Source organism: Artibeus jamaicensis, unplaced genomic scaffold (genome assembly GCF_021234435.1).
Source record: "Artibeus jamaicensis isolate MK-2021 breed Jamaican fruit bat unplaced genomic scaffold, CSHL_Jam_final contig_76, whole genome shotgun sequence".
NCBI lineage: Eukaryota > Metazoa > Chordata > Mammalia > Chiroptera > Phyllostomidae > Artibeus > Artibeus jamaicensis.
The window spans coordinates 18,821,053-18,833,933 of NW_026521954.1; the positions used below are offsets into that span (position 1 = coordinate 18,821,053).

Sequence of the window (12,881 nt, forward strand, 5' to 3'; positions counted from 1 at the left end):
TGAAAGTGTATTTGTGTTCTCATTTTGTAGCCAGGCTTCTGTCCCTCTTTCTAGCCAAAGATTGGAGGCTTAATATTTGGGGAAATTGTTCAGATTCCCAGTTAGACTTAGGACTGGGCTGGAGGACAGAGGTAGTGAGGTGCTATACTGAAAACAGGACGACTGAGAGACTGTGATCATCGGAATGACTGATTGCGGGCCATCAGTGCCTTCTGTCCACCCAGCTGGCAGCCAGGCTTACACCCAGCCCTGTCCACCCCGTCCAGAAAGATGAACAATTTAAAATAAACACCTGCCACTTGGTTATTTGTTACAGTGGAACCCAGAGCCCACAAAGCCTGCTCATTCACACAGCTTTCAGTCACCTGAACTCACCATAAACTGATAGCCAAGACTCATTAGACATTTGAGGATAAATAACTTCGACAAGGAAAGATGAATACCAAAATTAACCTCGGGAAAGAAAACTGGAAGGAATGCAGGAAACATAAAACTTCCAAAGAGGCTGTAATATTCTCATAAACAGGAGAATATATTGCATCCATGAAGTAACAGGATTCCATAAAATACCAACAATCAAAATAAGAATATTGGAAAAGTAGGAGAGCCAAAATTAAAGTCAATAGGTAAGTTGGAAGAGAAGCTGAAGAAATTTCAGAAAGAACAAAAAGGCAGAGATAAGGAAAGAACAGAAAGGGAAATTAGAAGATCAGAATGGGATGCAACATCTGATTAATAATAAGAGCCTCGAAATGAGAGAATAGAGAAAGGAGATGAAGAGACAAAGAACGCTTCCCAAAAATACAAGACACGAATCTCCTAAAATGACCCCCTGAGTGCCTGGCACAATGAGTTAGTTGACAAAAAGCACATCATTATATTTCAGGATACTAGGTTTAAAGATCCTAAAAGTTTCCAAAGGGGAAAACAAGGTTTACTCAAAATGATGTTTTCAGAATGGCATTTAGACTTCTTGGGAGCAACACGGGATGTTAGAAGACTGAAAGCAAGACCTTCAAATGTAAAGGAAAAAATTAATTCTAACCTACAATTCTACATCCAGACTATCCAACCAACTACGGGGCTAAAATAAATTTAGATTTGCATGGTCTCAAAATTTTACCTTACCATATACCCTTTCTTAGGAGGCTACTGGAGGATGTGCTTCAACAAAACAAAGGAGTAATCTACGTAAGAAGGTGTGGGATCCTGAAACCATATCTCACAAAGGAACACAATGAAGGAAGGTCCTGGGATGGCAACTGAGTCAAGTAAGTAGGATGGGGGTTTCAGGAAATAAGTGTCTAGAAAACACGGGACAAAGTGAGTATATGGAAAATGTAAAGAAGAATGAGACAGATGTTAGGAAATTAGGCAAAAAGAATAAGATAATTACATAGGCAACTAGGTTAATAAGACGATAAGAAATACACAAATATACATTTTTTGGATGACTGTCAATGTCACAAAAGTAAATCTGAAATTTTGTTTTTTAAATGTCATTATTACTGTTTTAGTCAGATTTAGTAGTGAAATTAAAAATATAGTACCATGGTAGTAATATCAGCAATTTGCCTTCAGGCATCATACTCCACAATTGAAACAGGTAATCACCTTCAATAAGACGTGTGCTATAGAAAATGTTTTCAGAAAATAAAATTATTCAGTAATTTGTTTTGTAAAGAAACTATGTCTCTTGCTTAGTGAATCCCAAAATCTTTGTCCCCGAATTTTCGTTTATAGAAATGATGCATAATTTACAGCAGTAATTTCGATAAGCTTTTAATTTAAATTTTAGCCTTTGTGAGCTCAAAAGTGTAAGGAATTACCTACGTCTTTAAAAAACAGTATTTTGAAATTTTAGTTTTTCATCTTCCATACTGTTTTGCTATCAAGCTAGAGTTATATATCCAGTAACAGATCCATTAGACCAGGGGTGTCAAACTCTCACCGGGGGCCACATCAGCCTTGCAGCTGCCTTCAAAGGGCCGAATGTAATTTCAATTCCTTAACAGTTAAGAACTAGTTACATTTACATTTACACAATCCTAAAATTATTTCATCCCTTTGAAGACAACCATGGGGCTGATGTGGCCCCCGGGGAAAATGAGTTTGACACCCTGCATTATACGATCCTACATAACACTTTAGATTTTTTCCTATGAGTTATGGTTGAGGGGGTTTTTTCTACTTTGTTTCTGTTACTATTACATATTCTCAGAATAAATTTTGATTTAATTGCAAATGACTGTGTGGTGATGTGTTTTCTTTGTCACCAAATCCATTGAGTAAACCATGCCAGGCTAATTTTTTTTAAGTAAGGAATAACATACCTACATTGAAATACATAAAGTGCACTTGATGATTTTTACATATGTGTACACTTATATCAAGGTGTACACACTCAGCCCTGGCTGGTGTGCCGCAGTGGACTCAGCACCGGACTGTGAAACAAAGGGTTGCTGGTTTGATTCCTAGTCCGGGCACATACCTGGGTTGTGGACCAGGTCCCCAGTAGGGGGCGCATGAGAGGCAACCACACACTGATGTGTCTCTATCTTCCTCCCCCTCTCTAAAAATAAATAAATAATTTTTAAAGAGAGGTGTGTACACACAGATGGAAGAACAAAATTTCTGATCCCCTAATGCCCTTTCCCAGTCTATTTATTCCTCCCCCCAGAAATATCCACTCTTTTAAACATCAATTAGTTGTACTTGTTCTCAACTTCATGTGAATGGGATCGTGTATTGTTTTATGCTTGGCTTCTTTCATCAACATATGTGATTCATCGAGGTCTTTGCATGTATCAGTGGGTCCATTTTTTATGGCTGTAGACTGTTCCATTGTGTGAATTCCATGCTGCAATTCATTTATTCATTCACCTGTTGACATTTGAGTTTTTTCCAATTTAGGCTGTTATACCTAAAGCTGCCTTAACTGCTCTTGTCCCTGTGTTTTGGTGGGTATGTGCACTCACTCCTCTTGGGTATAATACCTGGGAGTCGAATTGCTGTGTCATGGGGTAGGTTATGAAGCAAAAAGACATCAAGGGAACTGATGAAGCTTATCTGCACCTTGTAGCAATGTGGGGTCTGGTACCATCCACAACAGCATCACTGAAGGATTATTTAAAATGCCTTTCCCAGACCTGACTGATTTGACTTAGTTGGTTGGAGTATTGTCCTATAGACCAAAAGGTTCTGGGTTTGATTCCTAGTCAGAGCACATAACCCAGGTTGCAGGTTCCATCACCAGTTGGGGTGGGTATGAAAAGGCAATCAATTGCTGTTTCTCTCTCACATTGATACTCTAGATGACACTTACATTTGTATTGTAGATACACCATCAATGATTTAAAATTTTTTTTAAAAAAAGTTCAGTTCCAGAAAGGGAAATTAAGAAACGGCTTTGTTGAAACACTGGTACTCATCCGTACATAGATCATCCACATTACAAATACTTAAGTTAAAAACGCTGGACTTTCCACTCAGTACAGAGCACTCTGCTGCTTTGTAAAAAATGGAGTGAAAAGCTTTAGTTCCTTCCTTTTTCGTGCGTTGGAGAGTTCTGTTGTTTACTTTGACTCTGAACACCAGAAAAAGACTAGAAAGACAACAGTATCCAGCTGCCAGATTCATTCCCTGCCTGTTTACCCTCAGGCGAAGTCTAATGTTCTTTGCAAATGGGTTGTTCAATTTTTCAGGTGTTGGGAAGAACTACTTCCTAGTGCCATGGACTGCTCTTAGCCCCGTACTCTCTTTTCCTTGTTTTCCACCTCTGTTACCACTAACAATTTTGGGTGGGAATAATGACTATCAAAGCTAGGATTCCTAGCCCCACATTGCCCCCAAACTCTTTTTCCAGAAACAATTTGTGGAGCTCATGGTGATCATACTACTGTTTACTGTAAGCTGGCTGTAGTTTCGCCACACAACATTTGACTCCAAGCTGTCGTGTTCCACTACATTGATGTAGTGTAGTCTCCGTGCAAACGTTGCTGGGTTTTGTTTTGTTTTTTCTCCTGTGGGGATGAGAAGAAGCCTTGATAGCAGGCTACCATCAATGAACCGCCAGGACTAGTTAATGTGGGTTAGATTATAATATAGTGCCAATTAAAGCTATGTGTTCATTTCTTGAATCATTCATTAAAAAAAAGAGATGTTTAACAGAAAACTGTAGCTTTCAAAAGTGACATAGGTACTTCACAGGAATGCAGAGCCATGAGACCATGGGCCATGCTGACTAGTCTGAAAGAGGAGTAGGACAAAGGCAGAGAAGGGAAAATAGATGCCTGGGTGCAAGGCATAAGTGAAATACCCAAGAATGTGGTCTTATTTTTAGATTAGTAGAAGTATATAACCAGGAATAACAACAATAATGGAGTTACTCATGCTGCTTAACTGATGAGGAAAAAAATTACTAAGCAAGAGCTAAAAGATGACCTTAACAGATTTCTACTAAAGAAATCACCTAAGGCAGCGCTTGGGCTATCAGTCTGGTAAAGGTGAATTATTCAGTACCTGTGGGGACAAACGCTTAGCCATCTGGAAAAACATAAATCTGGATACCAGCCTCACTCCATGAATCAACCGAAATCCCAACTATATAAAAAATGTAACTATTGTGTCTTTAAAAATAAAACCATAACAGTGCTAGGAGAAATCGGTCCTGGCTAACTGGGGGAGAGGTTTGCTTGTATATTACAGGTAAAGTGCCAAAAGCCCCTACAAAGAAAGATCCAGAATGTGTTAAAAGTGATTAAAGATCATTTAGGGCATAAAAACAAATTTTACTTATTTAGCCCTTCATGAAGGGGACAGTCTCCATTCAGAGAACTGCAGGATGGGGCAGAAGGCAGGCAGCTTTTATAGGATAAAGAATAAAGAACAAGGGAGAGACAGAGAAAAATGCCTGGTTGCCTGGGGTCACACAGTCAAGCTTGTTTGGGGTGAGAAGAAACAAGGAAGTAAGTGTAGAACCCAGAGTTGGCTTGGCGTTTGGAGATGGGCTGACTGGGTATGCAACATTTCTGGTCAAGCAGAGGAGTTACAGAAACACAAAGTTATCTACCTTTCAATTTGCTGACCTGGCACCCTGGGCAGGAACAGCTGCATCTTAGGTCTAGAGAGTTATTTCAACAGAAGGAAGAAAGGCAGCTGAAAGCAGTGTACAAAAGGTTTGATTCCGATAACTGGTCAGTTTGCAGAAAGGCGTTCCAGCAGCCCTCCTAGCAAACAGAGGGAGACATTTATCACTTATTGAAGATGTTTGAAGATCAGTAGTGGCTTGTTTGGGCAAGGACATGGAGAAATGTACATTTTTGTGCACTGTTAATGAGTGTGAATTGGAATGACATCTGGAGAATAGCATAGCAAAATATATCGACATTTAAAATTTACTTCTCTTTGAAATTGGTTAACTTTAGGATCTATTCCTATGATAATACTTGCACATCTGTGCAAAGATCCGTGTGTCATGTCAAGTAGGAAGTTGTCCTGATGCAATAATAACCCCCAGATACACTCAGGCAGGTCATCCCAGATGTCTGAGCCAGGAAACTTGACATCCCAAATTAAGATGCTCAGATCACTTGGTGTATTGAATCACTTTTAAGATGAAGTCCATTGGAAAGCATAGTGAAGGTTAAGACATGGAGGTGAGAGGTCCACGTTACCTGAATCCTGTGTTACTCAATGTCACGTCCATTCTGGGGCACCTGCCTGCACTTCTGATGGTGTGGTTAGGAGAACCACAGCTGAAACCGGCGGGGGGCGGAGCGGAGGACGGACGCGTAGATCAGTGGTACATGCTTGCGCTGTCAGAAGCGCACGGGGGCAAGCATGCCTGGTTAGCAGCCAGCTGAGAGCCACGCTTCACACCTGTTTCTGGGGCAGAACATGCCTGGGGCCCGCATGGGTGTCCACAGTGAATGGGTGCCCACAGTTTTAGGGGTGATGCAGCTGTCCGCCTGAAGGTGGCATTGTTTCCACCTCACAATTTATTCTTCCCATCTTTTTCGGTTAGTAACACTCTTGGTTCTTCCATCCTTTTTACGTAAATTCCATTCTATCTTTATCATGTCTCCCAGTGTACTGTCTGTACACATCTGAAGAATTCTTTCTCACGTGTCTCAGATCTTTTTCATTATTCCTGCTCTTTAAAACAATGGAATATTCTCATAATACAACAAACACAAACTATAAACATATGTTAAAATGTGCTTAAAATTTTAAAAAAAGAATTGTTCAACAGGTGATAGGCTAAGTCATCGTTGTGTATGATAGAGTACCAGCTGTTAATAATAGCAATGACCTTTATTGGCAAAAGAAAACAATGTATGTCAGTTTTTATTGAATGAATAGTGTTCAAAAACATTTACAGCACCCTGTTTACATGTTAAAATACATATTTGTATATAAAATTTTCTAGGTTGTACACTGAGATTCTTCCAGGATCTCAAAATATTAACAGTAATTTTCTTGGGGTGATTTTTGCTTTCTTGCATTCGTTTTTTATGTTATTATAGGTGAGATGGGGAGGTACTACAAAAAAAGCTTATGTTTTTATAAGCTAAAGAAAAATCAAACCAGTTTTGGTTTTTAAAAGTTTCCCATGGCCAGCATTTTGCTCTGGGGAGAATAGCTTTTGAAGTTGTACAGACACAGATCCATTTACTAGCTGCATAAAACTGGCTTCATAGCCTCCCTTAGCTTCGGTTTTCTAGTCTGTAGAATGAGATAATGATGCCTTAGTGGAGGTGAGAACACTTGCAAAGGGCATAGCACAATGTCAATATTACCGTAGCGCGCTAATAAATGCTCTTCCACCCCTGTACTTGGTAGAGTGCTGAATCCTCACCTTCCCCTCGATTTCATGCCTGATAGTGTGAAAGGACCAACTGAACGCAGTGCTAGAGAGTCCCAGCAGCTGCAGGGACTCTTCTCCAGCCGGGTCAGTTATGGTACCCAGACTACAGTAGATGTGGCCCAATGAAGCTGGTAAGGGAATCCAGTTCCCCACTGACTTCTGGCTTCCCCACTATAAAGCTGAGAGTATAATATACTGTTTTCTACTGGAAAACACTTTGGCCCCTGGATCTTATAACGTTGTATTTAAGGGAGTAAAACTTGGGGTTGGACTGCAGTTTTACTAAACTTCGGTGTGCACACGGTCATCTGGAGCGGTGGTTCTATGCAGACCCAACATCACCTTTTTTACAATGTTCATGTTGCTATCTTGAAATTCACAGATAATTTTTAAATTATTACACACACTTTTAAAATCAGTATAATTTCTTGACAGTAAATAAAGGAGAAATAAAAGGAAAGATTATAGCCATGCATTTCAATATAGAAATTCTCTGGGGTGATTAACTTTATGGCATCATGCTACTCAGATGTTTGCACATATAGGTAGACTCACCATGAATGTGGCAGTTATAATACAAATGTGTTGGGTTAGCAACCAAATACCATGAACCACATGGCCACTAATGGTCTCTTCCAGAATGGAGAACAGGGTTTAGTCAAGTTCTGGACCAAAACGGCTCATTTCCCTGTAGTTTATACACTGGTTGAATTCCTGTAAAATTCAGCATGTGTTAACACTCTGCAGAAAATACTCTAAATATGCAATTTGGAATTTATGAAGTAGAGAACTTGTGTAAAATATAGATCCCTGAACACCCAACTCCAGAGAGTTTTGATGCAGGGAGTCCAGGATATTTCTTTTAAAAAAAAACTTTTTTTTAGGAAGAAGGAGAGAGAGAGAGAGAGAGAAACATCAATCTGTTTCTTGCCCACAACCTGGCAGGCGGTCCCTGGCCCACGACCCAGGCATGTGCCCTGACTGGGAATGGAATTTGCAGAGCATTGCCCAGCCCACTGAGTCACACCAGTGAGGGCCAGGCATTCTCTTTTCTAAGTGAATTGGGGGAGGGGACTGTTCTAGAGAGGACCCTAAAATGATAAACTGGGAACCCAAAACTCAGATTGGTCATTCCTATGTAGTGTAATGTACTGAGATGAAAATAGGAATTTAGAATAAGAATATCTCAGTTTCAGACATAAGTCTGCTACTTGCAATTGCCTAACTTGGCACAATTTTTTGTGTGTCTATTTCCTCATCTATAAAAATAGTTATTGTACCTGCAGAGTGGATAGATGTGTGGTTTCTGAGACTCTCTGAAGCTTGCTTGCTTTATTTATCAAGATTATTAAAACTCAATGACGCTAACTCCACTTTAGGAAAATCTGGATGGGGTGCTGTCACTTTCCTAAAAGCCCACTGAAACCAGAGAAATTGAGCCATCAAAAAAAAAAATTGCGGGGGGGATCAGCCCGCTCACCTCCCCACTCACCAAACAAACTAACAGACACAAACTCAATCTGGGAGTGTGGATGAGGACGAGTCGCTTCACTTTCACTGGCCTTGGTTTACTTGGCTTTCAGCTCATCTGCTACTCAATTACTCTTCAGTTCCTCCTCCTTTCCCACACCTGCCACTGTCCTATCCACCTTTCTTTGAGCTCCTCCTCCTCCCCTGCACTGCGCCGTTGTCGCCCCCGGTTTCAGGCACCAGCTCGTGGGCCACCCCTTTGGCTTTTCCCTTTGGTGATCCTGGGCAATCCTCCCGCTACGTCTGGCTCCTCTCCAAGATGGGGGAAGTGGGGACTCCCCTTTGCAGACCCCACGGGGCCCACACTGCGTGCCCTGGGCCCCCTCACCTCCTCTCGTCCTGGACACTCGCTCTCACCTCCCTGCCCCGCTCTCATCATCTCACCCTCCCACCCCAAACAGTGGGTCGGAGGCTCCTGAGCTGCCTGCTGAGTAAGCTGGCGAAGGTGCCGGGTTCCCCGTCACTGCGTTCACCCTGAAGCATATCCCAGGGGCTCCTCCCCAGATCTTGCGCTCCGGCTGCGGGAGGCTGAGGCCGGCTCCTCTTCTTCCCTAGCCAGGGATGCCCACCACGGGCGGGGTCCGTCGCCACTGGGTCTAGAGCCCGGCACCACCCACTTGTCGGAGAGCGCCGCGCGGGGCCAGCGCAAACCTCTCCACAGACAGTGGCTCCTGCTCTCGTTAAGCCCTATCATTGCAGGCAAACACTCGCACCGGCCAGGGAGCAGGGCGTAGATCTCGAGCAGCACGTGCGGGTCCTCGCCCCCTGGCTGCAGGGCGCGGGTGCCCGCAGAGCCAGCGAGAGCGCCAGAGGGGGGAGAGTGGGCGCACGGGCGGCCGGGAGGCGGCCGTCCGGGGGGAGCAGGGGCCACGCGGCAGTGCGGGCGGCGGGACTGCAGTGCCGCCTCTCCAGAGAAAGCCCACACGCTCCCACACCCGCGCGCGCGCGCATACACACGTGCACACCGTAAGCAGCGAGAACACGAGCCAGAGCCCATAGGCTCCGGACGCGTTTTAGCGATGGCTTCTGCCCTCAACAGCAAAATTCACACACCCGGGACTTGCCTGGGCTCCAAAGCTGAGGCCCACGGCGGCGCCTGCTGGAGAATGGACTGCGACCCCGAGATGCACGTGAAAATGTGCAAGAAGATAGCGCAGCTCACCAAGGTAAGGTGAGGTGCAGCGAGCAGGCTAGCTGCACTCCCGGGGTTCCCGGGGTGGGGAGCGAGTGCGGACGTGCCCAGGGGAGGCCCAGGCCAAATCCAGGCTGAAACTTTGCCTCAGAGGCCAACCCAGAAGGAAAGCGGTCCTGAATCTTGGTGACTTGACCTTCTGGAGGCACCGTCCTAAAGCAGCTGAGCAAGAAGATCCTTGGCAAGAAACTGCTACAGCCTGCGTGCTGAGCAGGTGCTCTGTGCTCCCCAGGTGCGGATGCTAATCCAGCTGAAGCAGTGCGTGTGTGTGTGTGTTGGGCGGGGGTGGGGGGTGGCTGCTGCCTCTGCCCAAGTGTTTGGAATATTGTGGTTTCATTCATCGAGGTACTTGACAGTCACGAGGTCATGCGCACTCTCTGTAAACACTTGATTCATTTATTCCTTCATTTAACAAATATTTGAGTCATTTGTTCAGTGTCAGTAGCTTGCGTGGCACGGTACTAAACCTGGAAGGCAGCCCAGAGGACTTGCTAGCAAATCGGGTGTGGACGTGTGCAGGAGTGTAAATAAGCAAGTGCAGGCTTCACCATTTAATTGTGGGTTACAAAGGACCTTGGGAGGTCAGCCAGCCCGTCTCCTCACCTCATCCCAGGGCCCAGACTGAACCTCCAGAGACTGTGCTGTCCTCCTGAGGAACATCAGCAAGAAGACACCACTCTGCCCTTTACTGACCCTCTGTGGCTTCCCAGTTAGGAGCGCCTTGGGTAGGTTCCCCTGCTGTGCCTTGCGGGGAGATGAAGGACAGCCTCCCTCTCTGCCTTCCACCGTGGATCCCAGTGCCTGAATCTGGTTGTTTCCCCTGGGGCTGCCTTTTGACGTCATAATAAACTCCAGGCCCTGGTTTTGTGCAGTAGTGTGTGAGACACTCTCTCTCCCTCCAATTCCCCTGCCCTGGCCAGCTGTCTCTGTTGCTTGGAGCACCATCCCACGCACTGAGAGGTTGTGGGTTCAATTCCCAGGCAGGGTTTGGTCCTGGGTCTGGGCACTATGGGAGGCCACGGGTCGATGTTTCTCTTTCACTCTCTCTAAAAATCTAGAAAAACATGTCCTCGGCTGAGGATTAATAAATAAAATGAGGAATTCCTTAATTTATTTACAGTGCTGTGCACCTGCTAAACAGCTAACATATGTTAGTATAGTAAATAAATATTTATTTACACAGTGGTCCAAAGTCCAGGACGCATATTAAATCCACCTGGAGAGCTTTTAAAAACACACCAGTGAGAAGAATATGGGGACAGAGGAAATACAAATACTTGTATCAATGTTAAATCCACAGGCATTGACAACTACACTGAGGCTATGTGAGGAAATCTCTTTATTCCGAAGAAATGCATGTTGAAATGTGTCTTTTAAGAAAGTAAGTGTGGTGTCTTACTCTCAGAGCATTTTCCTTTATAAACAAAGTAGAGAAAATAAAATAGAGAAGGGGGAGCAAATGATAAAACAAGGGGTGCACAATGGTAAGACTAGATGAATCTGGATAAACAGTTTGCAGATGTTCACTGTACTTCTTTTTTTGGCATTTCCCCTCTATGCTTGAAAATATATCTAAATAAAAAGCTAAAAACAAAAGGCACAGGAGGCCCAGGTCCCCATCTCAGAAGGGGAGGGCAGAGTGGCAGGGGGGCTTCACTGTGTTCCCAGAGCGTCTGGAGAGCTTTTGACGTGAACACAGGTTCAGAACCGCGTGTTAGAAGCCCTGCAGCGTTCAGCCGTGGAGAGGGAGTTCGTCAGGACGGCGGCACTTCCACGTCCATTCCCGCCCATTAGCCACTCGGGGGCCATGGGGGTGTCCAGATGGACCGTGCTGGGGGTGCTGGAGTTCAGGTCACCCTCATGTTACCTAGTAACGGCCCACAGCCATTCACATAACTTTTATTACAATATACTGTTGTTATTATTCTATTTTATTATGTTATTGTCATTAATCTCTTACTGTGTCTAATTGATTATTTAAAATTTATCATAGGTATGTATGTATGTATAGGAGAAAACACAGCTTGTATGGAGTTTGGTATTGTCCTCGGTCTCGGGCACTCAGGAGAGGCATTGGAACGCCTTTCTGTGGATATGGGCAGGGGGGGCTCCTGTCTCTGTACACACTTCCTTTTTTTCATGGGGAGGGAGTTCTGGAGGTCAAAGCCACTGCTTCCAGCACAACTCAATCAAGGGAGCTGTTTCTCGTCATGTCCCAGAATCTGACCAAGGTCTGTCAAGACACTTAAGCAGAAACAATGATACTGGATGGGAGTGGGTAGGACTGGGTGGGGAGGTGGCAGGGATGGGGTGGAGGGACGTTGTCCTGGAGGACAGGACCGAGGATAAAATTAGAAGTATTAAGGAAAAAGAATTATACTTTCTACATGAAGTGATCTTTGAAATGAGTTTGAACTTGATATATTTCTAGATGGATACTTCTTACTCTTATTTGTACGGATATGTATAGATTTAAAATTAACTGTCGGTAAAAGTGAAGACACCTGCAGGACAAATGAACAATATTGGGGTTACCCTTGGAATGCTCTTCCTCCTGCTGAGGCGCCATCTCTTCAGAGAAGCCTTTCATGACCTTCTAGCGGAAAGGGACCAACTTTGCTCACCTTGTAATTGGGAAAGATAATTCCTCCTTCCTTGGTGATTTGCTCTGAGGTTTCGCTAATTTAGCTTATATCTGTAAGTGGGGCACCTCACCCAGGGCCGGACACAATGAGAGCTTGACAGATGTTGCTTTGCCTTTGCTTCCAGAACCGGAAGCCCTTCGGAGGGATAGAACTGCTGCCCGGTTGTCAAAACCAGCCCCCTAGGGCAAAGCCAGCCCTGCTGTGGGGCTAGAGGCCAGGGCAGTGTCCGAAGGCTGCAGCAGTGAGGGCTGTCGCCACAGGTGTCCCCAGCAACCAGCTGCCACTTGAGCCCTGTGTTTACAAGGCTTGAAAGCAAGGACGTTTTACTGCACCCACTGACTCCCTCAGATTTTCTGGAAAACCCTGCTGCTTGCAGGAGCTTGTTCTGGGAGCTGGTTAAGCAGTCTCTCACCAGTTTGCCTTAGGATTCTAGGTTTGAAAACTGCAGATCTGTTTTAACAAGGCCTCTCCATTGGAAGAGGTCTTTTAATTTAACAACATGATTCATGATGTAAAGGCAGCTATCTTGCAAAAAATCGTTTTGCCATAAACAGCAGGAAGAACACCTTCAGTGGGGTATCCTTGAACCCTACTGAGATGACGCCACTTTTCCATAACTGTTTAGGTCTCTGCACTTCTCCTTGGC

At 44.4% G+C, this 12,881-nt stretch overlaps 1 protein-coding gene across 1 annotated transcript in view; it reads left to right on the forward strand.

Annotated features, from left to right (window-relative positions):
- Positions 1–9,417: 9,417 nt before the first annotated feature.
- Positions 9,418–12,881, forward strand: part of FAM184B (family with sequence similarity 184 member B) — a 77,754-nt gene continuing 74,290 nt past the window's right edge. Inside the window, exon 1 of the mRNA XM_037132740.2 lies at positions 9,418–9,564. Coding sequence (XP_036988635.2) covers positions 9,418–9,564 — 147 coding nt within the window. The remainder of the gene's footprint in view (positions 9,565–12,881) is intronic.